Below are 27977 nucleotides of genomic sequence, written 5' to 3'. Positions count from 1 at the left end.
AAAGATGGATGGATGCACGAATAGATGAATGATGGACTGAATGAATGAATGGACGGATGGATGGATGGACAAGATGGACGGATGGATGAATGAATGAATGGACAGATGAATAACGCCCTCGGAGGGACGGGGGCCTCGAGGAGGAGCCCTGGTCTCCGGGGTCTGGCGGCCGGCTCGGGGACCGCGGATTCAGGAGCTCCTGGATGCCTCAAGCCAGCGCCAGGCCCCGCTCGCTCCCTTTTCTAGCCCCAGCGGAGGCCGAGGAGAAGCCGTCCGCCTCCTGCCGGCAGCTTCGGTTAACGGCTGCAGAGAGGGATTAACGGCTGCCGGGGACAGTCCAGAGCTCCCCCCTCAGTGCCCCGCCCCTCAACTAAGCCCCACCCTTTCCTCTCACGTGACTCTCCTCCCGCGCCCCATAAAGGGGGCGGAGCTTCGCCTCGGGGCGCGGGAGCTGGGCTGGGTCTCCCCCGCCCAGCTGAGGGCAAGGGCGGGGTCTCTGGGCTTTGCTCGGGGAATTAGCGGCACCCTCCCTCCCCTATCCCCGCCTCCTCCCCATCTTCTCATTTGAACCTCGAGTCTCTACCTCTGGCCAATCCCAAGGCCGTCCTGTCGAAGTGAACGCGACCCCAGCCAATGGGAGGAACGCTCAGGGTTGCTTCCTGCTTCGTCTCCCCATCTTCTTCCCGGAGCCCGCCGAAGGGTCTGGGGGCCGGCGAGGGGTGGGCGGTGGCTGCCGTGACGCGCAGTGGGATCTCGGCCAATCGTGGGCGGGAGCGCCGCAGATTGACAAGGGCGGCGGCCAGTGTCGAGGCGCCGCCGGCACTTCCCGTCGAGGAGGTATAGTGTGTAATATGGCGAAGACCTACGATTACCTGTTCAAGCTACTGCTGATCGGGGACTCGGGGGTGGGGAAGACCTGTGTCCTGTTCCGATTCTCCGAGGACGCCTTCAACTCCACCTTCATCTCCACCATAGGTAGCGGGGCCGGGGCGAGGGGCAGAGAGGCGGGGCCCCGGGTGGCTGGGAGGGAATGGGGTCGGGGACGGCCGGCAGGGCCCGAGGGGGAGCCACTCGAGGGGAGAAGAGGGAGCGGGGCCGCTAGGGTCGAGGGTGGGGGAATGAGAGGTTACAGGCTGACCGGGAGGGAACAACAGGAGAACAAGACTCCGGGGTGAAGGAGAGGGGCCCGAGACTGGGTGGGGGCGGGGGTCTGAGAGAACCACAGAAGGCACCGAGAGAACCGGGGATACTGGCAGGGGCTGGGACGACAACGGAATCAAATGATGGTTAAGGAGCAGCCCCCTCCTCCTCCATGATTGGGGCGGGGAGGGGTCCCGGCTGAGGGAGGCAGGGCCTGGGAGGGTTGCGATAGGATCAGGGGACCAGATAGCAGGGGGAAGCTGCACTAGCGAGCATCAGTTTTCTCCCCTGCCCCTGGTTCCGAGGCTGACAGGGGCCGGGCAGCCCGGGAGGATAGAAGGGGCTCCGTCCGGGGCCCCCAGGGATGCTGCCCCCTCCTCTTCCCCTGAGATTCATTAGTCCCGTACCACCCGACCCTGCCTTATGGAGACCCGGAGGCGAACAGCCATTTACCCAAGGTCACAGAGAGAGGGTGACCCAAGGCTGCGATTCCCTCCAAGCCCCCACCGGGCAGCCGTTCTCAGGCTGGAGCTCTTCCTGCCCGGAACTTGTCCGAGGCGAACTCCGCACTCGAGGCCCCGTCACAGCCCTCTTCATTTTAAGTGTAATAAGTTCTAGTGAATGTCTGTTTTGGCCCAGAAGCCCAAAAGATGGTCCCCAGATGCCACCGGAGGGTCTAATGCTCGCTCTGTCACCTACTCTGCCCTTACGTCACCTCGCAAGGCCTCGGTTTTCCAATCTGTGAAATGGGGGACACGGGACTGGATGTCCTCGCAGGTGTCTAATAATAGTTCACATTTGTACCGTCCTTTATGGTTTGTGACATTGTGTGGAGAGTTGGTAACTTTAGTTCCTGTTTCCAACCCTCTCATTATACAAGGTTAAAGTAGTCCCAAAACTAAGATGAAATGATAGTACCTTCCTGTATGTCATCAAAAGTAGATGCCTATCAGATAAAAGCACCCCACTGCACCTTAATCAGCCTCAGCCAGACTGCCCTCTTCGTGCTCAGAAAGCGGCTGTGACTCCTGAGAGGGATTTCAGTTTAGAAAACTCCTGCTTTGACTTGAATGAGGCTTGTTGAATTAAGATGTAAATATGGGAAATTGACTAATGGGGACTGACTGAGCTGCTGGCAGTGCTCTTCTGGCTTTTAGAGTAACTTGGTCAGAGCCGGTTCCATTCAGAAAATTGTTGACTGGAGAGACATAGCGCACTGGAAGATTGATTTTTTTGAGTCAGATGGTCTGGACTTTACTACCTGGTTGGTTTTGCTGTTTAACTACCTGTGTCATCTTGGGGAAGATCCTTTAATTCTCTGGGTTTCTTCATCTGTATGCAGTTTACCGCAGTAAACATCCAGGACCCGACTGCTAACCAGCAAATGTGCTAAGGGAAACCTTAGCACCAAAGGATACAGAAGTGGAGAAGGAGTTGGCTGGGTTTTTGTTTGTTTGTTTTTTTAATTCTCTGGGAAGTGGAAGTAGTCTCTTCGCTTCATATGTGACAGTAGTGTAGGTAGTGCTTAACTTAGACCTCATTTCTACTAAGTCATCAAAGATTTCGGCATAACAGTTTTCTAGCTTCCTGTCAGTGCTACTGAGATCCACTCTGGGGTTATCATTTAGGAGCAGTGGTCTTGAGATCATTTGGTTCTAGCGGTTCATTTCCCCAGTGGAAAACCAGCCTGGAGAATGACCTTTGGTTCGGGTTACCCAGAGAGCAGGGGCAAAGCCCAGCCTAGACCCCGCCAGGTCAGTGAAGTCTAGTTTCTCAGTTATCTTTAATCTCTGCATTGGCAGGAAAGTTTGTACTTTGTATGGAGGAAGAGAGAAGAGGGAAGACTAAACCTGTGATCACTTTAGTTTTGGGGAACAAACTAAGAACAAACTCCTCCTTCCGATACTCTGCATTTCATAGTCTTACTTTCCAGAGCCACTGAGAAGTTAAATGACTTGCCCAGGAGCCCACTGAGGTTGGGCTCACACCCAAGGCTCACTGACTCCAAAGGCAGCTCTTGTCTTGTCTCTTTACTTTATAATTAGGCCTGATTCTTAAGCTCCATAAATTATACTTCTTAATTAAGCTTATGGTATTAGCAAAACCAAAGAAAAGTATGAAACAAAATGTTGCCTTAAGGGTAGTACACATTCTTCACTTCTAACCACATATCCCTTTAAATTCTTGTCACAGAAAGAGAAGAAGAGCTGAATTGTTGAGTTGATTTGAATTGAAAGAGTTGAAAGTGAAGAAGCAGTCAAACTCTAGAATATAGTGGAAGGCAGCGTGTATGAGGACCATCTAATGAGATGGTCTATTCTGTTGCTTTGCACTAATTGTCTTGCTGTGATATTTGCCACTGCTTTACCCCATATACTTTCTTTGATTACCCTTAAGATTGTTATCTTTTAAACTTCACCTTTTGTCCTCTGGGAATATACTCCCAATATTCAAGCTCCATTTTAGATAGCCCCATAGGAACTTTTGTGTGAATGTGCAGTTTGGATAGCTGAGAAAGGGTGTGCAATTGATTTCAATGTGGTGAAAAGTGGGCTTGGAGGCTATAATGAAAACATATCACAAAAGCAGTTGTGAACTTCTGGAAATGTACTAGTAATACCATTTTTTCTTTCAGGCATTGACTTCAAAATTAGGACCATAGAGCTAGATGGCAAAAGAATTAAACTACAGATATGGTAAGAATCTTCATATTGTTAGTATTTTTTTTTATCTTCTCTTTATTTATGCATTTTACTAGTACCTTTAATTTCTGTAGTGTGTTGATTTGAAGAATTCACTATCAGTGATATAGGGCAGCACCCCTTATGAAGCTTTTCTTTCCCTTCTCCCTCCCCTAAATAACTTGACCATGTCTAATTGTTTACACAACTCTGGCTAGTTATTTGAACAAACAGGTTTTCTTCAAAAGAGTTTTGTGTTTCACACCCAGCTCAAAGGAGCTATTTTCCTTTTGGCTCTCAGGCATAAGCTTTGTGTTGTTAGGACTTATGACTACTCCATTTGGGTGTTCTTTAAGTTGAACTTTTGCGATCATATATCATTCCAAGATTATCATGAGCGAGCCACATATACCCTTCTTCCATGTGAGTATGAACTGTCATTCCTGTCTACTTGCATTTAATTTGGGGGATAGCCTGTAACGTTAGAAAAGTAACATTAGCTCAAATTGTGTTTGGATCATATCAATGTGTAGTAGACTGGCTTTAGCATGTTCCTTTTATTCTCTTGCTGAAAATCCAAGGAGAGGCATATCACTAATGCAAACATCACTTTGTGTGTTTCCTTGAAATCCTAAAGCAAAGTTTAAAAACAGATATGTCTTGCTTAAAATACATGTTTTCATTTTCAAGACCTTGGGAGTGAATTCCCATAATGTAATAAAATGTGCCAAATTGGCCAGGACTCTAAACCTTGTATCTAAGAATATTGTAGATGAATTCTTGGCATACTTAGACATATCTATGATGTATACATTTTGTTTGGCTGCCAAGAATGGACAGTTATGATAAAATTGTATTCAGATTTTAACATCTGAACAGATGCTACAATGAGATTGTTTAGTTTTAGACTTCCCAAGTTGGCACAACTCAAATTTAATAACTTTTAAAAAAAATACCTATGTTATGCTAGATACACATGGTTGAATTCTAACATAAATAATCCCAGATTGCATTATTCATTAAAATTCATATATCTCTCCTCTAATCTGTCCTTCACATTTTTTGTCTGATTATTATCCTTATGCGTAGACCTGGTCATAGCACTCCTTTACTCAGAATCCTTTGGTAGCTCCCCTTTAGCCAAATAAAGATCAGATTCTTTATCCTGACATTCAAGATCTTTTTCCAGTATTGTCTCATATAGCTTCCTTCAACACACTCTTTACAGCAGCCCAAATGGACAGTTTGTGGCCCCTTAATATTCCATTCACATTCCTACTTTATGCCTTTTTTATACACAGTTCATTACATCTTAAACTTACCATTTCCCCACTCTTCTTACTGAAATCCAATCCAATCCAGAGGCTCAGTTCAAATGCATTCTCCATGAAAATCTTTTCTTACCTTCCCTAGATAATATTGACTTTGTTCTTGGATCTCAGAGAGCCTTTATTAGCTAACACCTTTTTATGTATTATTTTGTATTATGGTTAACTGTGTGTATTATTCTTCTTTTAGAAAGCAAAGACCGTTAGCTAACATTTCTCTTACTCTCAGTGCTAACATAGTGCTCTGTACATAATAGATCATTAATAAATATTTGTCGAAACCTTCCACATGAATATGAGTGAATATAATTGTACATTTTAAAAAACTCAAATTTTTTTTTTATTTTAGGGATACAGCTGGTCAGGAACGGTTTCGAACAATTACAACTGCATACTACAGAGGTGCAATGGTAAGAGTTTTTTGCTTTTTTTTTTTTTTATTGAAATCATCTTTTTTCTTTGAGTTTACAGGCCTTAAAAATATATTTTGTACTTAAAAGGAAAACATCTATTTCTAAAGAATTGACTGTGTGAATAATGTAGAGCCATGGAAAATATGGGTATTTTTCTCTAACTGTTCTCAAGAATATGGTGATGATTGACAAAGAAAACCTTGAAGAAACTGAAAAGGGATATAGCATTTTAAATCTTAAAAGAAACTTTGAGAATTAGAAAAGAACATCAGATAAAGAATCAGAAGGTAGAAGACAAAAAGGGATATATTTGGGGTCAGAGAAACTTTGATTCAGTTGCCAGCTTAGCCATTCTCTACAGGTAAGCTATTTGACTCCACTAGGCCTTTGTTACTTCATCTCTAAAATAAGACTAAATGGTCCCAAATTCTTATCCAGTTCCAAATATCTATTCTTGTGAAATGGATTCTGCTCCTACCTCTGACATTGTGTGACCATGACTTGCCCATGGTCACATTGTATGACCATGGGCAAGTCACTTCCTGTCTCTGAACCTGTTTCATTATCTGTAACATGAGAGTGATAATACTTATGCAAATCTTATGGGCCCTGAGGATTAAAATACTTATAAACTGCAAAGCACTTATTTAAAATTCAAGCTATTAGTAAGTTAGGCAGAATGAACCTAGTAATTTTTCCCATTTTATAGGTAAAGAAATCTCATTTCAGTTGAAAATATAGACTTATAGCTTTGAGGCTGGGAGGGAGCTTAGAACTCTGATCCTGGTTTGCCTGTGGTTATACAGTTAACAAGTAACAGAGTAGAGACCAGAACCTGGTCCCCCTGACTCCATTGTTCTCTTCACTACAATCTACTGTTCCTATCTATTATTGATTTATTCATAATAAAACAATTCAAAACAGTGATTTTTCTCAGCTGATGAGATCCCCTTTTGTTCTTTAATAAAAGTACAGTGTCAGATAATCCAAGCTGAACTCTCTCATATCCTATTTATTCCAGCCATTTGGCTTGTTTTCAAGCCCCTGTTGCTTCATTACAGCCAGTTTTTCTGGTCCTTTCTGCTTTAGCTTGAGCTGAGTTTAATGTGCAAGTCTCCCATGTAAATCACTCTTTTCTCACTGATTTCCATCTCCACCTACAGAAAAGCTCTAAGGGTTATGTGAGCACTTAGGTTGAAGTCATAGAATGCTACTGGGATGTGGGTCCAACTTTCAAGATTTCTTAATTTTTTTTTTTTTTTACAGAAGCATTTATTAATTTATCTTTTATAGGGCATCATGCTGGTCTATGACATCACCAATGAGAAATCTTTTGATAATATCCGGAACTGGATTCGGAACATTGAAGAGGTAGTTTACTGCTAGTACTTTTAAATTACTTGGGGATTTTTAAATGTTTGTGAGTAAGTGAATGATTCCATTTTATCTAATTTTTATGTGAGCTAGGATCCTAGCCTTAGTTTTATTTTGTGATCAAGAGGAAATAATTTATAGCAAGTAGTGGAAAGAATTTGGGAGCTTAAAGTAAGAATATCTGGTTTCAAAAATACTAGCTCCACTACCAATACCTCTCTGAGGCTCAATCTTTTTATTTATATAATGAGACTACTATTTGTGCTTTTGAAATTTTAAAGAATGATAAAAATGTAAATTGCCATTCTTACCTGGTATAGGTGGGGCTGGGAAAAACAAGGCCATAGGATACCCTTTTTTCTTTTTGAGGTCCAAACTTTTTAATAGTCAAAAATTTAGAGCTAGAATTTGCTAGTTTTCTCTTGGCATCCCAGAACAATAAGCCCTTTGGACAGAAGTAACCTTGGAACAGCATATCACCTAGCATTGATGACTAATTGGGAGGTGTTTCAGGCCTAAAGCTCAGCAAGAGGACTTCAGTCAATCATAAAGCAACAGGAAAGTATTGTCACTTCTCTGTTAATAAGGGTCTTAAAAATGAAATTTCTTACTGCTTTTTCCCCTGTATTCTCGTTCCTACGAGCTCACAGATATAGAGTTTGCTGAAGTGCATTGCAGCTAGAGAGGTGGTAGTATGTCTGCTAACTTAACAGTTGAATTCCAAAGTCTATTCATTCAGGTAGATGAGCCATAATGCTATGTCTGTTTCAATCAGATCAAAAATGTGGATATAGGATATAGGTTTTGATATAATTCTGTGAAAAGCTGATTAAAAGAGCTGTCTTTCCCAACCCAGCTCATCTTAGCACTTAGAGGTTATTTTCCAAGGAATAGTGTGTCCTCATTAGTGTTCTTGAACCACATGCTAGTGGTAGTACTTCCTGCAGGCCAAGGGCAATTCCTCCACACCTTAGGAAAACATAGCTTCCTGCTTTGTTGTGGGCCAAAAGAAATTCATCAGGCTTCTAGTGATGAGTCTCTCCAGATAAAGGTAGTCTGGTTCTTAAACAACTAACACAGTGTGTCATCAGCCCCCGTATGCAAACTTTGTTAGCTCAGAACATATGACCGTGCTGTTACCTTTTATTCATAGCATCCTCTAGTTCTTCAGTTAGTCTTCCATAGTTTTTTGTTTGTTTGTTTTTTAAGAAAAGCAGGTTGGACAAGTAGAAAGAACATATAGAACTTTGAGGCAGGAAATCTGACTTAAAATTTCAGCTCTGCCATTATCTGTCACTGTGGCCAACTCAATTTAACTTTTCTAGACTTTAGTTTTCCTCATCTGTAAAAATGGGGTAATAGTTAATGTATTTCACAAGATTGGTGTGAAAATCAAATGATGTATCTATTTAGCCTCATGTCATTATAATTTCTCTTTTAAAAAAATTGTGGCCTGATTTGTATTCATCCCTCATGGTTTTTGTTATTTCTAAGTAGAATCTATTTCCATTGCATTTCTCTAATTTTATGTCACTAAAGACAGTATTGCAATTGAGTTTTGTATATTTATCCCTATAACTTTGCTGAACTCGTTTTTGACTTCTAGTAATATTTTAGTTTAGTTTAGTTTAATTAGTTAGTTTAGTTTAGTTTAGTACAATGATATCATTTTCAAAAAGTACATTTTAAATTTAACTCGATTTGTCCCCATTATTCATCTCTTGTACCCATCCCCACTATATTAAATACAACTGATAATTGAACATCCTTGACTTGTTGCTGATTTAAAGATCCCAAAATGACTAAAATTGTCTGGTTCAAGTTCTTCATTTTACAGACCAGAGAACAGAAAGCTAATTATCCTCTAAAGATACATATCCCTCATACCCATTTTTTAAAAAGGTTCTAATCGTAATTAGATATTGAATTTCTTAACTACTTTCTCAAGTATCTGTTGAAGCAAGGTAGGATTTTTTCCAATTTTTTTTTTTAACAATATGATAACTTATACTAACCTTACATTCATTGAGAAGCAAAGATTAAATGCCAAAGGCCTCATGGCCAGCTTGGGAAGATCTAAATAAGTATAAAGGAATTGAGATCATTGACTTCAAGGAGTTTTTCCATTGAGAGAAATCCAGTTTGGCTTTCTATTATATTCTAATTCAGAGTGAGTGATATTTTGAAGCAAATCAGTATGTTTACTCACATGTTACTTTGGATTTTTGTATGGGTGCTCATTAAATATGCTTGAACTGCCAATTTTTCATTGTTCTCTTTGTCAGGTTTGGGAATTTAAAAAAAAAAGATTTAGCTTCTAACATCATATTGTACACCTTTTTTTGATATTTTTGAAGCATTAATCTGGATTAGGAATGTTTCTTTTTGATTGGTTGGGGGTTGGCGTGAGGAAGAAGCTTCAGCAAATCAGGGTGGCTCAGTTCCAACCTGGGATTTAGGAGATCTGAGTTATAGTTATGTATCTGTCACCAAATTACTCTCTTTATTGGGACTTCAGTTTTGGGGAGCATTAGACTAAACCATTTCTAAGCACCTTCAATATCCAGAATTATTGTCTATTATTTTACTGGTACCAGTTTCTTTTCTTGGGATTAGGAGGGGGAAAGGAATCCCTGTGAGTAGGAAATTCCTAGTCATCCATGTCTTTTCAGTTATCAACTGTATTGACCTAGGACTGAAAATAATAATCCCACTTTCTAATGTTTTATTAAATATTTTTTGTAGTTGCTATAATCTATTGGTTTTATTTGATTGCATTTTCTTTTTTTTTCTTCTTCAATTTGGCTAATGGTTCATTGGATTGTGGTTTTTTTGTTTTTTTTGGTTTTTGTTTTTTTTTTTCCCCAAAGAATTAACTTTAGATTTAAAATGGTTGTTTTTTAGTTTTGCTGGGGGCTTTTTTTATTTCCTAGAAACAAAATGTTAAAGCTGGAAGGGATCTTAGAGAAAACTTTCTTTTTTGATTTTAGTATAAACTTAGAAGGAAAAATGTAAGCTTAGTAAGGAAAGCAAACATTCTTGACATACAAATTATAGTAAAAGATTGTGAAACTATGAGCTTCTGTTTAGATTAGTCTTTTTTAAATGAACATATTGTATATATAGGGTTTTTTTCCTTTGTTCATTCTGCTCTCTTTGCTCTACATAATTTTATATAAGCCATATTACTTTAGATTCTTTATGAATGATGTTTTTAATAGCACATTATTTCTGTTGATTCCTATTCCACAATTTTTCAGGATTTCTTCCTATAAATATAGAACCACCTTAAGATTTGGTCCTGATAGCAATATTACTATATGCAAAAGTATAAGCAACAATTCTGTGGAATGCTCTGTAGTTTTGTTTAAAAAAAAAAAAAAAGATTGTGGCAATTCTTAGCCTATAGCAGCAGTATAATCACATGCCTATTAGTGACATTTGTCATTTATATAATACTTTGTTTGCAGAGTGCTGTATGTGTTTTGTTTATTCTCAGCACAGCTCTGTGATATGTGCTATTATACATCTATCTCTCCATTTTACAGATGAGGAAACTGAGACTGAGAATTTAAGCGATCGCTTAGAGTCATTACACAATTAATAATTACCTCAAGGGGATTTGATCTAATACCTTCAGACTCCCCAGTATAGCTTTCCAGCTACTTCCTCACTTTTTTTCTTTGTATGATCCCACTGGCACTGAATTTCATTTATTTGTTTGTCTGTTCGTTTATTTATTTATTTATTTAGGTCAATCTTTAACAACTCAGTAAGTGCAAAGTGATATTTCAGAGTTGTTTAAATTTTCTTTTCTTGAGCTATTAGAATATTTGAACAAATTTTCAGGTAATTATTGATACTTTATGGGGGAAGGGGAGGTTCCCCTGAAGACCACTTTTTTCTGCCTTTTGACCTATTGAGGAAGTAATTGGATTATAAATAAATTATGTTGGAATTGGAATTATATAAATTGGAATACCAGATTTTTATTAGACATTTTATGGCATAATTTTTGAGTTTTTTCCATTTTGTTTCTTTATATTCTGGACCCCTTGCTTTTTATTCTGTAAAAACATAGTAGCTGCTTAATAAATGTTTGTATATCAATATCATCAAATCCATCTAATTTGTTTTCTGTAATTTTTTTTTCTTTTTGTTGGATAACTAAGGATTTTCCTCCTTTACAATTACAATAGATGCCATTCAGTTTTCATATTTTTTTAATAGATTATTGATCCATTCCAAATTTTTTTTGCTATATGGTATGAGATTTTGTAATCCCATTTTTCACCATACTGCTATCCAGTTTTCCTGATAGTTTTTTTTTTTTTTTGCTTTGTTTATAAGAATCCTTCCCTAGTGTTTTATGCCCTTGGATTTTGCAGATACTATAATATTCTATATGTCTTTGGTTCTAATTCCAGATTGTCCATTCTCTTTTCAGCCTGTAGTATAATTTAATATCTGTCAGGACAAGTCTTCTTTATTTTTCCTCCCAAGTGTCCCCTTATATTGTTTTCTACTTATTATTCTACATACATTTCAAAATCACTATCTAATTTTAGAAAGAAACCCATTAATGAGAAATAGCATGGCATAGTTGATGGCTTTTCAGAGACTGGAAATTGTGGGTTCAAGTACAACCTCAGACATAACTTGGCTGAATGGCTGTGCAAGTCATTTAACCTCTTACAACTCTCTTGAGTTATAGCGCAGGTATTAATAAAATTATAAATCCTATCTCTCAAAATTCCATTTGGGGTGTGTATGTATGTGTGTGTGTTTCATTACTTCAAAAAGGTATGGGTTTTTTGGTAGGGACATCCCACTAATTAATCACAGTCACCATGGTCTTGAAGGATGCTGTGACCAAAATATTTATCAAAATAGCAGGCGAATTGATAAGCATCTTCTTTGTCAAACAAGCATTGGGGTTTTTTTTAACAGTTACTATTTGCCAGGTATTATGGTACCTGGAGATAGAAAAAAAGGGAAAAACACTGCCTCTACTTATACCTTTCCAGATTGATACAGCTGCCAGGATCTGTAGTGTTTTACCATTTTCAGAGGATCCCTTGAGGAAACTGAGGCTTATAAAGGTTACATGACTTGGCAATGAGCAAACAGCTAAGTGTCAGAGATAAGAATTGAACCCAAGTATTCTTATTCCAGATGTATTGTTATTTCCACTGTACCTTGCTGCTCTTTTATAGCATTTTACTATATGAGAAAATTAAGCCTTGGAGAAGGGCAGAGATTGCTCTTCCTGATTTTATTATTTTTCTTTTTCTAGTTTATTTTGTCAAGTGGTTCTCTTTAAAAGTTCTTTATGTAGGAAATTCATCAATTAATAAATTTTTTTCTTTCTTAGAGCAAGGAATTTTACCTTTAATTCTGCTTTGACAACATTCAGTAAAACTTCATAGGGACAGCTAGGTGGCACAGAAGGTAGAGCAGTGATTTTGGAATTGGGAGGACCTGAGTTCAAATGTGGTCTCAGACACTTAACACTTCCCAGCTGTGTAACCCTGGGCAAGTCACTTACCCATTTGCATTAAAAGGGAGGGAGGATTTTTTTTTTTTTTATCCTTACCCTTCTTGTATTATTCGTATTTGTTGTTTTCCTAAGTATTTCGGTTGCTATTTGGCAATCCTTTTTTCCTTCTTTTTTTGGAGGCAGTGGGGGATTAAGTGACTTACCCAGGGTCATATAGCTAATAAGTGTCTGGGGTCAAATTTGAACTCAAGTCTTCCTGACCCCTGGGGCAGCACTGCACACACTAGCTGCCCTTTTATGATTTTATTTTTTGACCAGGAATTAAGATGGTTTAAATTTCCATGTGGCTGGGTACCTTTTAATTGTGTGTTTCTATTTTGATTGTATGTTTCTATTTTTAATGTAAGATAGTCTGCAAATATAGTGTATAGAATTTCTGCCTTTCCCCCCCCCTTCACAAAGCATGTTTTTATGTCTTAGTATAGAATCTTAGAATTTAGACCTTAGATATGGTCTAGTTCAATTTTATGACTAACGTCTAGGGTCAGTCACATAGCAAGTTAGAAACACATTCTGAGCCCAGTTCTAACTGCCAGGCCAGTATTCCTTCCACTCCCTCACCAGCCACGTCTTCATCTTATCAGTTAACTCCACCTTATTTATTATGTTTTCAGCTCTTTAATCCTTCATTAATTTTATGTCTATTTAGTAAATTATTTTCTAATATTATTGTTTCTAATTCCAAATATTTTCTTCTTAGTTTCTTTCTCCAAATTCTCAGTCTTTCATTACTGTTTTTTATTTGTTGTTGTTGTTGCTGTGTCATCTGGCCAGAGAGATTCAATATTGCTAGTTTTTCAATGTTTAATATTATATAGTGTCCTTGTATATATTTTAGTGTTTTTTTTCTCTGTAGACTACTTTTATCTGCTAGTCACCCCTGCTTTTATAGTAATTCTAAGGGCCCTTATCTTTCTCTTCTTTCCCTTTGTCCACCTAGGGTATTATATCCTAACTCTGCTGAAAGAAAAGTAAATTTTCATCCCTGAAACTCTACAAGATATCTTGGGTTTACAGACTAGAACTGTTCCCTAAACTTAAATCAACCTCGTTTGGTCACTGTTTTGACCAGAAACTCGTTAAGGGTCTTCCTCTCCCAGATTGATTTTTTTTTTTTAATATTTAATTTAATTTTTTTAACTAGGTAAAACAGACTATTCTCTTCCCTATTTCTTACCTAACCTTTATCATTGATTGAGTCTTGCTTCAGTCAGAGACTTGTTAAAGATCTTAGCTTAAAAAGGTCAAAGTCTTCCCCTACTGCATCTAGGGCCATCTTCAATCATTCTGGCTAATCTTGCCACTGGAACCAGGTGGCTTTAGGGGAGAAAGTGAGGCTGGTTATCTTGCATAGCCCTCCCTCACTTAAATCCAGTTCACTCCCTGATGTCATGGTCCTTTTTGGGAACAAAACATAAATACCAGCAAAGCCCTTAAAGATTGAATATAAACTTCATTCTCAGATAAGGAAACTGAGCCCTTGAGAACAATATTAATTTGACCATAGTCGACCCAGCAAATGAGTGGCTGAATCAGAGATAAAACCCAGTTCTTCTGAATCTAAGTCCATTGTTCTCATAGGCAACAGATTGAGATTAAAGACAAAATCTAACTAATAGTGACTCTCTCTGCCCATTATTTTAATAGGGGAATTGAGCCTGTGTTCTATCATCTTAGGTTTCTACTCATCCAGTAAGTTTATTTTTATTGTTCTGGGCATTTTCTTCTCTTTACACAATTTCTATAGTATATTTTAAACTCTCTTATTTCCCGTATACCAGCTCAAAACAATTTTTGCTCACTTTGTAATACTTTTAACTTCAGTGATTTCTCGGATATTTTATTTCTGACTATTGGTTTTTATTGATAACTTGAAAAACCTTGAAGTTTATATAAAGATAATATGGCATTTAGCTTTGGGAACTAACCATCACCAACCTGTCCATCCATGTTATGTTTCTATTCTTTCACATTTTCACACTGTTGTGTATCTTTTTTTTTACATTAGCTTTCTTTATCAAGTATGTCTCATCTTTTTTTCAGATCTCCATAGTTTCTTGATCTTTGCAGATGTGAGACTTGAGTGAAATATTTCCTTCATTTCTGCAAAGTCTTGAAATAGTTTCCAAATTCAGCTAGCAATCCTCTGGTTCTAAAAGTGAGCTTGAAATAGGGTCATCTGTTTGTGTCTTCTAGCTTGGTACTTTACAAGTGGGATAATTCCTGTTTCTCTTTTGTTCTTTCTGGGTTCCTCCCTCTCCCCCACCCTGGCCCCCGTTCTGTTCTTCTCCAAGGTCTTTGGGGCATGTCCCAAGTCATTTCTTATCCTCAAATCTCTAAATGTTCTCTCCTTTCTTCTTGGCAGCTTGGAAAATGCCATCTTTGTCTCTTAAAGTTTGCAAACTTGCCAGGTAAGTGTCTAGAGGGCTGTCTTTGAGGATGGTTCATGGAAGAGGCTCTGTGACCCTCTCTTCATGTTCAGACTGAGACCATAAGTTTTGGAAAATGTTCTTTAATCATTTCTCACGCTATGTTTTCTGTGGTACGAGCCTTTTTCATCTTTTTTTTCTTTCCTTTTTAAAAATTAAATTTACTTACTATCAACAAACATAAATCTGCAAATAAAAAACAAAAAATTATACCTAAAACCAAAAACCTCAAATATTTGTAGCTTTTAAAATTTAAGTAAATCAATTTTAACAAAGTAATAACAAAAATCATCTTTGTTACTGCCCCCTTTAAATCTTTGCTTTTTTTCCAGATTTCATTACTATTTTTATTTTCATAATTACAGCCACTACCTATATTCTTTTGGTCTTGCTTTCTTCACTCTTATCACTGCATATGTCTCCCATATTTATTTGTGTCCTATCTCTTTTGGTGCTCTTACTAATCATTATGAAGTTCCTTGATCTATTTTCTAGGGTCTTGAGTTTCTCCTATGAAACTGTTATCCATTTATATTCTATAGCCCAGCTTTGCAACCTCTAGTGTAGCTTTCAGTATCGTTATTGAGACTTTGCTGCCTCAGTTCTCCTCATGTTCTTCATTCCTGTTTTAGAAACTTTGCCAGTTCATCTTTTTATTTTAGCCTTTACATTTTAAGTTCCACTTGACCTCTCTATCTGTTTACCTTACTCACCTACTCTACATTTCAGCCAAAATGAATCTTTTTTTTTTTGAGTTCTGCTACCTCAATGAAAACAATCTCTCCCAAATTTTCTTAGAGCACATTTTTGGATCTCTCCATAGTTCATATAACATTCTTGTGTATATGTTGAAGGCTTTTGAGAACAGAAGCTGATATTTTTCACCTTGTATCCCTGTTGCCTAGCAAACTGTGTTGTTACACATGTTTATAAATGTATGCTAAGTCTGTTAAGTAGAATTAAATGTTTTATGTGATCTTGTACAATCTCCCTGAGCCTCAAGTTTCATCATTTGTAAAATGAGGCTGAGCCAAGGTGATTTCTGAGAGCCATGCCATTGTTAGAATCTATGATTCCTTTGGAAGTTGCTAACACTAATTCTTTATACTTTTGTCTCTAAGCTTGAGCCCAACATCAGAATCCCTGGATTCAAATCCTAGCTCTACCACTATTGCCAGTTTACTTCAGACAAGTAACTTCTTAATGGACCTCAGTTCCCTCATTTAGACAATAATTCCTACTACCTTAATCTCACCAGGTTGCCAGGGTAAAATTAAATAATGTGTGCATGCACATTTTGTAAGTTGCTTTATAGATTTAGGAAGTAGAATATCTGTTTCCTGCTCCTCTCTCTTCCTCTTTGTTGGTGCCATAGTTGGAGGCTACCTTTGTGGTTGCAGCAAACAGAAGTTTTATGTCTCCTTTCACCTATCACCTTCCTGAAAGTTTCCCAATCCAATTCATAGTCATATCTTCCATGAATTACCAGTCCTCAAAATAAAGACAATATATTCAACACAATCTAAACCAAATTCATCTTAGTTGAAATATACTTGGGATCTTAGATTTCAGTGCCTCAAGATCTTTATCCTTAGCATCACTATACTAATGAAATAAGTAAAGTTGGCTGAAATTTCCAATTGATAGAATATTGAATTAAACAGCTTTTCATTCATATGGTTCTGGGGCCTTCATATTACCCAATAGCTTTCTCTTTTATTCAAATCAAGAATAAAATTGGTTTTAATTGAATTCTGTTTGTTATCTCATTCATACTATTTATTAGACTTAGTAATAAGCATTTGACACGTTTGTTATTAGAATCTACAAATGTGTTTTATACAATCAAGATTGCACAAAGAGAGTTTCCCTTTGCAGTCACATATGCTTTTAGAGCATTGTTAAGAGTTAAAATCCCTTTTTTGGGAGGGAAGGGGGATTTTAATATTTTATTTTTTCCCAATTATATATAAAACAATTTTTAACTTTCTTTTTTGACCATTTTGAGTTCTAGATTCTCTTCCAATCTCTTTCCCTTCCCCTATCATTGAAAAAGCAAGCAATTTGATAATGGTAATAAATGTGTAGTCATGTTGTGAAAGAAAACATACAAAAACAAGAAAAATAAATTAAAATAATAGTATGCTTTGATCTGCATTTAGATTCTATCACTCTCTGGAGATAGATAGCATTTTTCATCATAAGTCCTTCAGAATTATCTTAGATCTTTCCTAAGTCATTCATAGTTGATCATTATACGATATCGCTATCACTATGTGCAGTGTTCTTCTAATTCTGCTCATTTCACTTTGCATCAATTCGTGTAAGTCTTTCCAGGTTTTTTTGAAATCATCCTGCTCATTATTTCTTACAGTACAATAGTATTCCATCACAACTAATATATCACAACTTATTTAGTCATTCCCCAATTGATAGTTTTACCCTCAATTTCCAATTCTTTGCCACCAGAAAAAAAGAAGCTATGATTTTGTACATATGGGTTCTTTTCCTTTTTTTTTTTTTTTTTTTTAATCAGGATATACCCCTATTGGTGGTATTTTTAGATTAAAGAGTATGCAATTTTATGGCCCTTTGTCATAGTTACTGCTTTCCAGAATGACTAGTTCACAATTTGTGCCTCAATTTTCTCATATTCCCTTCAACATTTCTCATTTTTCTTTTCTGTCATATTAAACAAGCTGATAGGTGTGAAGTGATACCTCAGAGTTGTTTTAATTTGTATTTTTCTACTCAAGTGATTTAGAGCATTTTTTTATTTGACTATAGCTTTGATTTTCTTCATCAGAAAATAGCCTGTTCATACCTTTGACCATTTATCAATTGGGGAATAACTTATATTATTATAAATTTGACTTAGTTCTCTGCGTATTTGAGAGATGAGGCCTTTTTCAGAGAAACGTGAAGACAGTTTTTTTTTTTTTGTTTGTTTTTTGGGTTTGTTTTTTTTTTTTTTTTCCTTTTTGCTAGTTTTCTGCTTTTCTTCTGTTGGCTGCAAAACCTTTTTAATTTAATAGAACCAAAATTATTCATTTTATATCCCATAATGCTCACTGTTTCTTGTCTGGTGATAAATTCTTCCCTTATCCATCAATCTGACAGTTAAACTATTCAGTGTTTCCCTAATTTGCTTATGGCATTTCCCTTTATGAAGAGTTAGAATTCTTCTTGAAAAAAGTTTTCTGAAGATTAAACTGATATTTGCCTAATTCTATTGGCTCTTTTCTCCTTTAGCATGCCTCTGCAGATGTGGAAAAGATGATACTTGGAAACAAATGTGATGTGAATGAAAGAAGACAAGTTTCCAAAGAACGAGGGGAAAAGGTATGAACGATGTTTTGTTTGGTCATGTTTAAAATAATGACACACTTGTAGGCTGTGTTGACTTAAATATGCTTAAAAGACTAATTTTTTTTCCTTTTCCTAACAGTGAAAAATTGTCCTTATCTGTCGACTTCAGCCACAAGCTACAAGGTGGTTGCTTTATCCAAGTGCATGTGTTTGTGCATGCCCGTATGTCTGTGCATATGTGGAACAACATCGATCTTTAGAGTAGTCATGTGGGAGGAACACCAAATTTAAACTTCAACCCTGCCTCTCCCATTGATAGCCATGCAAAGATGGAAAAGCTTCCTCATTCCTCTGAGTTTCTTTCTTTGGAAAAGATAAGAAGGAAAATAATAACACTTATTTGGCACTTTACATGTAGTTCGTACTTGCCCTACCTAATTCACAGAAGCTTCAAATTAAGATAGTGAAAGTGATTTTTAAAAAATACCCATACATGGCCAACTAAATAGAATTCATTGTTATTAAATGAAAAAAAAAAAAAAAAGTAAAAATTAAAATCTTTGCCTCACTTTCAAAACAGAAATCATTTTCTTTTTCCTCATTTTGTGTAACATTTTCAAATGATTCCCAAATATCCCATCAGTTTACTGGCACATAGTAGGCATTTAATAAATAAATGGCTTACTGATTAATGATTGATTGAATACTCTGTCTTACTGGAGTTGCTCTGTCCACTCTCAAACACATCTAGTAGATCCATGAAGTATTTGTAGTAGGAGATGGAAAAGAATCACATAGCATGTAATGAAGATAGTAACTTCTTTGTATCCAGTCTGTCACAGCTAAGTGAATTGATTTAAGTAGTGAATAAGACCTAAAATCTTCTAACAAGAACCAAACAGTGATCATTATGATTTCAATCAGTAAATTGATGGACTGTGTATGGGAGTAATCTAGGTGAAAGATGATGAGAGCATGAGCTAAGATGGTAGCTGTTTTGAGTAAGAAAAAGGGGTCAGATATAAGAAGTGCTAATTGATTAGATGGTGTATGTTGAAAAAGAGGGAAGAATACAGGATAATGCTGGAGTTACGAACCTGAGAGACTGGAAGAATAGTGATGCTTTAAATAAAAACTGAGAAGGTGGAAAGATGACTATGGGTTTGAGAAAAGAGACAATTAGGTTTATTTGGAGTAGATGGACTTGGACATGTCTCCAGAACATCTGTTTTGAAATGACAACAGACAATTTGTTATATGGAGTTAAAGTCATAGGGAAAGTGGCTAAGAAAAGAATGAGGAGAGAAGGTCATCACAAAAGCTCATAAGTTTGAAGAAATGATATTTGAGGGTGGGGGGTAGTGTTCGGTATCAAATATAGCAGATAGTTCAAGAAAAATTATTTAAACCAGTCAGATTGGGCAATTAAAGGACCATTTGATAACTTTGGAGGGAGTAGTTTCAGTTGAGTGAGGTGGGAATTCAAATTAGTAAGAATATAGGATCAAGTGAAAGGCGAGAAAGTGGAGACAGTAAAGATAGACAGATTTTTCCTGAGTGTTATCTGAGGAAGGGAACAGAGAGAGAAGACGATAGTTTGATATAGGGTAAGGCCATAATAAAAAAAAATAAAACCTCATCCTGAGGTTTGGGCACGGTTGATGTCCATGAGGAAGAAAACAATAAGGAAGAGATGTTTAGTTTTTGTCTTTTGTTCTCAAAGAGGACCAAAATGACATCACCATGTTGGGTTCAGAGTACAATGTGTCTGACTGTGGCTGATCAGACCAGTATAAGCTTGGAAAGCTTTCCAGCTGATTGGGCATGCCTATTGAGTGGTAGAGAGTAGGAGGAGATTGAAGTTGTAATCTACTGAAGGAATGGGAGGGGATGGGGTCAAGTGTACATGTAGAGTCATTGATCTTCCCGGGAGAAAGTCCATCTCATTATCAGAGACTGGGAAGGGACAGGGATGACAGAGAAAGGGAAGATTTGTCAGTGTCTTCAGTATTCTTAATAAACTATCTCTGCCAAGAGAGGCGGGGGGGGCCTTTCTCAGTTGTGTAGATCTGGGGGATTGAGAATAAAAAGTTTGGGCAAGTGGAACAATTTTCTTTTAAACCTGAAATGAGACTTTTAAAAAGCAATGAAGTTCTCCTTACTTCCTTCTACCTCCCTAAAAAAAAAAAAAGAAAAAAGGAATCACAAACAGTTCAACTTTGAAAATTACATATAGGATTTATTATATATTTGAAAAGTAGTCTTTACGTAATAGAGATTCACAGTTTTTATATTTAGTCCTCTCATCTACAGTATGTGTAGAAATGCTCTTTTTATTCAGTGTTTATTCAGCAAAAGAATGCAAAAGCATTTTTATAGGGAGTAAATCAAAGAATATTAGGGAAGGATAAAGGATTACCTTGCTACATTAAGGGCCCAGATGAAGTTGAATAATATGTGAATTTATAATGTATCCAGTTATGGTACTTCCTCCAGTTTTCTTCAGCAGCATATGAATAGGCTCAGAGGAGGCAGATGGCAGACTAATCTTGGACTGAAGTTTGTCAAGGGATTAGAGGCAATAGGGATTCAAGGTAAGAGGGCAGTGTAGACTTGAACTAGCTAACTATAGAGTCAGTTCTGAAGAAGGAAGCAAAGGCAAGGATCTGAGGAAATACTTATTGGAGGTTTCAACATGGGCCTTTGTCCACACTGATTTTATAAGTTTATAAGAGGTAAGACATAGGGAGAGATGTGTGATCAGGAAAATGCTGAGGTTTTTCATTATTCTCTTTTTTTCCACGAACTACCTTTGACTTTGCCCAGTTGTAAAATCTTGAACATGTTTGTTTTTACAACAGGTGAATTAGAGGGTTTTTTAATTGTCCTGGACTGTTGTATCAGAAGGTAATTAAGCTAACCTCACAGGAACTAACTAGGTGACTCAGAGAGAAAAGTGCTGAGCCTGAAGACAGGAAGACCTGAGTTCAAATCTGGCCTCAGACAACCGATTAGCTGTGTGACCCAAATCACTTAATCTCTATTTGCCTTAATCTACTGGGGAAGAAAATGGCAAACCACTCCAGTATCATTGCCTTAAAAATGCCATGACCAACACTGTTATGCTAAGGTCCACAAGGATACAATTCAAGAATAATAACCTAACATTTTGAAGGATAATACCTAAAGCTTTTTAATGTACCACAAAAAATTATGTAGAAAGGTATTAAATAGCTACTATTGCCTTGCAAATCCTTAATGCTTAAATGAATTCCTGTGAGTTCCCAAGTCACAGGTCACAGCCCATCCTGGCTACCTTAACTTCTACAATCCTTGTCCATGACCTTCTATCCATAAGTCTGTCAAAGCATATTCTTAAGTCTCCTATTTAATGTAGCTATAAATATGGCACAAGGTATCTTTGTTTAGTATCTCTACTCTACCTGCCTACCCCCATAGAAAAGGGGAGATTGTATAACTCTTTTAATACCTTGTGCCACTTCTTTCTCATCATTCTTCATTTATAATACACTTTAGCCAATGCAGTCTACCATGCATCCTCATAGAACCCACCAGGACCTTACCTTTCCCAATCCACCCACAGTAGCCCACATCCTGGTGGATCCAAAGTTAGTTATATAGTGCTTTTCAAGTAATCTGATTTTAACATTCAGGAAATACTATATCTTGGAGGAGAGCCTTAGAGATATAACTTTGTTTGCCAAAATGAAGCATTTTTTTTCCTTGCTTGTCAAACATTAAATTCAGTGGGATCCTGTATTCTACCTTTTGTTAGTTGCATGACTATGAAGATATAATCTGCTATAGAATATCACAAATTTCATTTTGTATTTTCAAAAATGCCTTCAGTATATGCATAAGTTATTCTTACAAAGCTTTTGTAAAAATGAGAAAGTAGACACATGATTTGGTAGTTGTCAGTGCTTTCTTGGTGACTTTTTTTGATAGTAATAATACCTCTGGGGGTTGGGAGGTTTCCTGTAGTTTCCCCTTTCAGATGCTTTAAGATTAGATCTCTCACAATTATCATCTCCTGATTGGACTACATTTAAGGGCCAATTAAGTGTCTTCACTTATAGAGAAAACTATTTTATTTTGTTTAAGAAATGTTGATAGATCTTTACAATTTGTCATAAGTCTATCTTGTCTTCTCAGTTTTATCCTTAAATACTTTGGGGAAAATCATGCTAATTTTTCTGCAAACTTGTTTTAGCCTCTAACACTTCACCATTTGTTTCTATATATTTTTTCCTAATCTTCTACTGTCTTCCATAAGATTTTGCAGAAGAGTTTATATTTTCCTAAGCTACTGTTGCCTTTGGCTGGCATAGTTCTGCATGACAAGATCAGGTGTTTGAAAGCCTTTCTAGCCTCTTTTGGCCTTGTTTTATATTGTCTACATTTTCTTAGCAAATGAGGACAGTCTGTGTCTCATATTTTATTTGTGTCAATTCAATGTCTAAATCAGTGAGGTCGGGTCTGTTTTTGTAGCATGCTATAACTTCTTTGACTCCAGATTCTTCTGATTTGACAAAGACAGGAAATGAAGTTCAAGCTAATCAAGTGTCACATGAAATATTTTTTGTGGTCCTTAGATTCACAGTAAAACCACCTCTATAAATACCTTTACTTGCCATACCAATTAGCAGAACCTCTGAACCATCCTTCCGTATAGCTACAAGTTTCATAGCTACTGGTTTCATTTTTAGTGATAATGTTACTGTTAATGTAATCCAGTTCCTCTAGTAAAATATCAGCTCATTGCTCTTTGGGCAAAGATCTCATGTTAAAAGAATTTACCAATAGTTACTTATATGTAATCTAAAATCTGTGAATTCTTAGCCTATCTTTCTGCATTTTTTTTTTCCTTATTCAACCATCACTGCTGCACATAATGAAAAGGATTGAAGATCATCTCTTTTTGCTTTGGTAACCATGATAAAAGAAATTAGCACCTAGTGGCTGTCAATGAGCCTCTTTGTGCTTAGCTTGGCTGGGTCTGGGGCAGCAAACATGGTGTGTTAACCAGCACCATGCTCACTTCCATAGCACTATATCTGGTTGGATATAGTAGAAATGTCGGTGTTTGACAAAGTGGTAAATGAGTGGTCACACTTGATCTGGCTAGAACATGCAGAGTGTCTTCTGATCCCTAGCTAGTATCTTAAACTGTGGTCCAGAAATTTAAATTCTATTCTCAGACACCATCTTTCTAACTGTTCATTTCCCAAGTATTCCTTTCTTTTTTAAAGCCCTTTCCTCAGTCAGGAATGATAGGGGGAAAAATTTATGCCCAAGTTGCAACTCACTCTATTCCATTTTTTGAATTTTACACTGACTTTTATCTAGTTTCTAATATGGAATGTTCTTTCAGTGTTGAGACACAACTAGATCTGGACTCTCATAGCCTGAATTTGAATCCTGTCCCTGTTATATACCTCCTAGAGCTTCACTTTTCTTGTCTAAAATGAAGATTATTGAATAATTCTTGAACCTACTTTGCAAAATTGCAAGAAAAGTACTATCAACCTTAAGGTATTCATAGAAAATATAAGCTAATGCTTACTAACTTGTCTTGTGTTATATGGCTTTCTTGTAGCTAGCACTTGATTATGGAATTAAATTCATGGAGACCAGCGCAAAGGCCAATATCAACGTAGAGAATGTGAGTATGTGACAGAATAATACATTATATTAATCTGCTCACCACAGTTTGTTCTACTTTACTCAGACATACACTTTGGAATTAAAACTCTTTTAATCAGTTACGATCATAGCTTTTTAAATAACTGCCAGACCTTCCTAGGACTTATTTCCAGGGGGTGTTCTACAAAGTGGATATGTTCAGGAATTAGATTCAAATTAGGCCTTAATTCCTGTTCCTGATCCTCACTTATGATCTGTTGTCAATAGATTTAAGCTTTGATTCTCTTATTCTGACAAAAATTGAGTTAAGGGATTAAATTGACCTAGCCATAGATAAATCTGTGTTTTTTATCTTATTTCTATGAATGTATCTGCCTCTATGGGCCAGAAGAAGTATATAAAAGCTCCTTGCTCCAGCCTCTAATTGTGACACTGGTAGAGAGCTGCCCTATGTTTTGATAGATCTTTTTCAAGGTGAATATTCCACATTTTAACTTATGAGAAACTTGGTATACTGGAAAAAGGAAATTTGATTTAATTTCTGCCCTCTGGTACTTTCATCAGCAAATGTATTAAGTCCCTGCTATATGAGGAGTAGTCTGGTAAGGGATGAGTTACAAAGAAAAAGACAAAATAGTCCCTAATCTCAAAGACTTTATATTTTCTCTCTCTCTCTCTTTTTTTTTGTTTTTTTTTTTTTTGTTTGTTTGTTTTTTTGTGAGGCAGTTGGGGTTAAGTGACTTGCTCAGAGTCACACAGCTAGTAAGTATTAAATATCTGAGATTGGATTTGACCTCAGGTCCTCTTGACTTTAAGGCAGTACTCTATCCACTGTGCCATCTAGCTGTCCCAAGTTTACATTCTCTTAGGAGAGAAAACCTTTGTTGTATTTGAGAATATTCAGAGTAAACTTAGCTTATTACTGTCTAGTCTTGAGTAAGCCAGCTAACTTCTTAACCTCAGTTTTTTTATCTATAAAATAGGGATAATAATATCTCTTAACAAACTCAGGATTGTTTGCCAGATCAAATCCAATAATGGATATAAATTATTTTCTTCTTGCCCTTAATATTTAATATTAATAAAATTGTGGTGGGATACAGATGTTGTGAACTGCTTCTCAGCTTTGTCCAGCCCAAATGATTTATAGTGTGTTTGTTTTTGGTTTTTTTTTTCCTGAGGCTGCGGTCAAGTGACTTGCCCAGGGTCACACAGCTAGGAAGTGTTAAGTATCTGAGACCATATTTGAACTTAGGTCCTCCTGAATTCAAGGCTGGTGCTCTATCCACTGCGCCACCTAGCTGCCCCTTGTGTGTTTGGTTTTGAATGTCCTTCCATTCTGATAGCCCTGAGAAAATTAGAAAATATCATTTCTTTAGGGAGAAAATTGAGCTAGGCAATCGTGCAGAATACTGTGGAGATAGCCACTTCTGGTGTGGAGCCACTGCCAGGGAAACAAAAATGCATAACTCACTTGCTGTTGTCAAGGAGTCCACAGTTTATTTGAATTGATCAGACATAATTATTTGTAATCACAAACCTCCAATGAGAGGTGCAGAATAAGTGCTGAAGGCAGACCAAAGGAAGGAGAGATGCCTCTGGACAGAAGTTGTCAGCAAAGGGCTTCCTAGAAGAGGAGGTGAAATTTCATTAGGCCTTCTGTGAATGATGGATAGGATATGAATAGAAGTAGAGAGAATCAAGGCTGGACAATGAATGCATGAACAAAGTCATAGATGCAGAATATAAATTCAACAGATTACATACTGTTTTAAAACATTCTGTTTGATGTTGGGGACATGAATTTGGAAAATATAGTTTATGGTACACTCTTAATGAAGCAAGAAGTTCATTGTAGAGAGTGTTAGAAGTTAAGATTAGAGAGTTAGTTTGAATCCAAATTGAAGGGGTCTAGAATTAGCCAGACCCCAGAGTTTGGACTTGATCCTGTAAGTAGATTGTAAAATGTAAATATACAAGTCCTGACTACAAATCTACGACTAAAAAACTACAAATTGTTTTTCATTGCCATAGAATGTAAGCTATGCTCTGAGGAAAAAGCATAGTTAGTATAACAGACTAGAAGGTCTTCAAATGGATTTTAAGTCATTTGTAACTTCCTGCTTATGCAGTATGGATAGTAACTTTTCTTTCCTACTCTAGGCATTTTTCACTCTTGCAAGAGACATCAAAGCAAAAATGGACAAAAAATTGGTGAGTAATGATTCATTCCAAATCGTGGAAAGCATCATTACAGTAATAACTGGTCCCCTGAGGACAAGTTCTCTCTTCAATAAAGTGTTAGTTATGGCAGATGTTTCCTCACTGTCTACAAAATTAATTGAGGCTTGCCAAGTTGAGCTGACACTAGCATTAGCTGTGTTTAGGGAAACTTAAATGTAATAACATCATTGAACTCCATATGCAGCTACTAGAAAAAGTCAGGTGAAAAGATTCCCATTTGACTTTTCAGCCTTATATCATCATCATCTTGTTAGTACTTTACAGTAATGCAAAAAAAAAACCCAAAACAGCAAGGCTGTGCTTATACAGAATGACAGAGCTGGGGAATAAGATGTACATACATACATACAGTTCTTTAGAGATCAAATGCCCAAACCCTTTGTGTTATAGATGAAGAAAATGTGACAGAGAAAAAGGACAAGGCTCATCCTAAGTCACCCTGGGAATCAGTAGCAGATTCAAGGCATTTTTCTTGCTGGCTTTCCATTTACTCCTATGTTAAAATAAGAGAAGCCTAGACAGCCTCTTGGGTCTATTTTAGCTCCACTCTCCATCTCTGACCAGTTGTCTTTTTTCTCCTGACTCTCTCTGGTTCATTATTCTCTGTGCTACACCCCTCTGGCTTTCTCCCACCCCCCTTGGTGGGACTGCTTTTTGATGTGTTCCCTGGGGAGGTCAAGCTAGTCCAATGGGGAAATGGAAGTAAAGTGTTTATGGTGGCCATGTAGGAAGAGTTGTTTGAATACTAAGGATGCGTACTGTCTCAGTGGCTTTTCCTCCAGCTCACCCTTTTTTACTGGGAAAAATCCTTTCTATTTTTCAGGAGGGTAATAGTCCACAAGGCAACAGCCAGGGCGTCAAAATCACTCCCGACCAACAAAGGAAAAGCAGCTTTTTCCGATGTGTTCTTCTGTGAGGAACACCGCCTTAATCTGAGCCTGTGCTCAGCTGAACTGGACTGTGCCCGTTCCGAGTGAGTTTTCCTCTATCTGTGGACTTCCCACCTTCCAACACGCCTGTCCCATGGCTCCGTGGCTGCTGCGGGACTCCGGCTGCCGGAACGAAATTGAGAAATTGTTTATTTTAGTAACGGTCTGATTTTTCCAACTTTGGAGATGGAATAAGTTAAGAATTTACTATTTTTCCTGTAATGTTTGCCATATCGGCTCCAGCATTGTATGACCAGTGAAGAGAAACAGTTGAAAACTGACCAACAATAGCACCTTTCTATCAGGATTCAGTCTCTGAGGGTGGTTTGGCGTTTTGGTGTGTTTTGTCTCTCTTTATTTTTTGGTATCTGGAACACGTCTAAACTCCAACAAGAATACCAGCCTGGTCAGAAGAGGGCACTTAAATGCCAATATTGATTAAAGGTGTTTGTATACATGATCCCCATGCACCCACTGTACAGAGTCATGGACTCAGGCATTTATCTTACAAGCATTTCTGTCTCAGGACCCACTGCAAAAGTCACTCATTTAAGCAGCAGAGAGCTGACTATTGAGAGTGGGGAATATATCAGCCTCAACCTGGGCCTTTCCAAATTACGCTTTACTATTCGGTCATAAGGCTACATTCATAGTTCTGGACAATCTACCAAATCAAATCCATTTTTTAAATGTTTTGTAAAAATAAACCAAAGTGAAACATGAATTTATTGAATTCTTTGGAGAGTGTTTCAAGGGGGAACTACTGGCTTTCTCCTCTTTGGTGCCTGGGTTTCGGTCTCTTATCCATAATCCATTCAAGTTTCTTGTTATCTATAAGCCCCTCAGTGGCTTCTGTGATCTCTGACCTTTCACTGTCTAAAGTAATGCCTTTCTAGCTGTGGT

The 27977-nt window shown here is 37.4% G+C and overlaps 1 protein-coding gene across 1 annotated transcript; it reads left to right on the top strand.

Annotated features, from left to right (window-relative positions):
* Positions 1-27798, top strand: RAB8A (RAB8A, member RAS oncogene family). Its single transcript, XM_074306200.1, has 8 exons — positions 1-975; positions 3776-3836; positions 5499-5559; positions 6856-6933; positions 18178-18267; positions 23855-23920; positions 26065-26115; positions 26969-27798. Exons 1-8 carry the CDS (start codon positions 852-854, stop codon positions 27059-27061), a joined length of 624 nt encoding a protein of 207 aa, XP_074162301.1. The 5' UTR covers positions 1-851; the 3' UTR covers positions 27062-27798.
* The last annotated feature ends 179 nt before the right edge of the window (positions 27799-27977 follow it).

Source organism: Sminthopsis crassicaudata, chromosome 1 (genome assembly GCF_048593235.1).
Source record: "Sminthopsis crassicaudata isolate SCR6 chromosome 1, ASM4859323v1, whole genome shotgun sequence".
Taxonomy (NCBI): domain Eukaryota; kingdom Metazoa; phylum Chordata; class Mammalia; order Dasyuromorphia; family Dasyuridae; genus Sminthopsis; species Sminthopsis crassicaudata.
Note: the sequence above shows the minus strand (reverse complement) of the source record. Positions and strands in the feature narration are given on the sequence as shown.

Coding starts and splice junctions, on each gene's coding strand:
- RAB8A (XM_074306200.1), top strand. CDS start 852: ATGGCGAAGACCTACGATTACCTGTTCAAGCTACTGCTGATCGGGGAC. Junction 976..3,775: donor CACCTTCATCTCCACCATAG/GTAGCGGGGCCG, acceptor TTTTTCTTTCAG/GCATTGACTTCAAAATTAGG. Junction 6,934..18,177: donor GGATTCGGAACATTGAAGAG/GTAGTTTACTGC, acceptor TTTCTCCTTTAG/CATGCCTCTGCAGATGTGGA.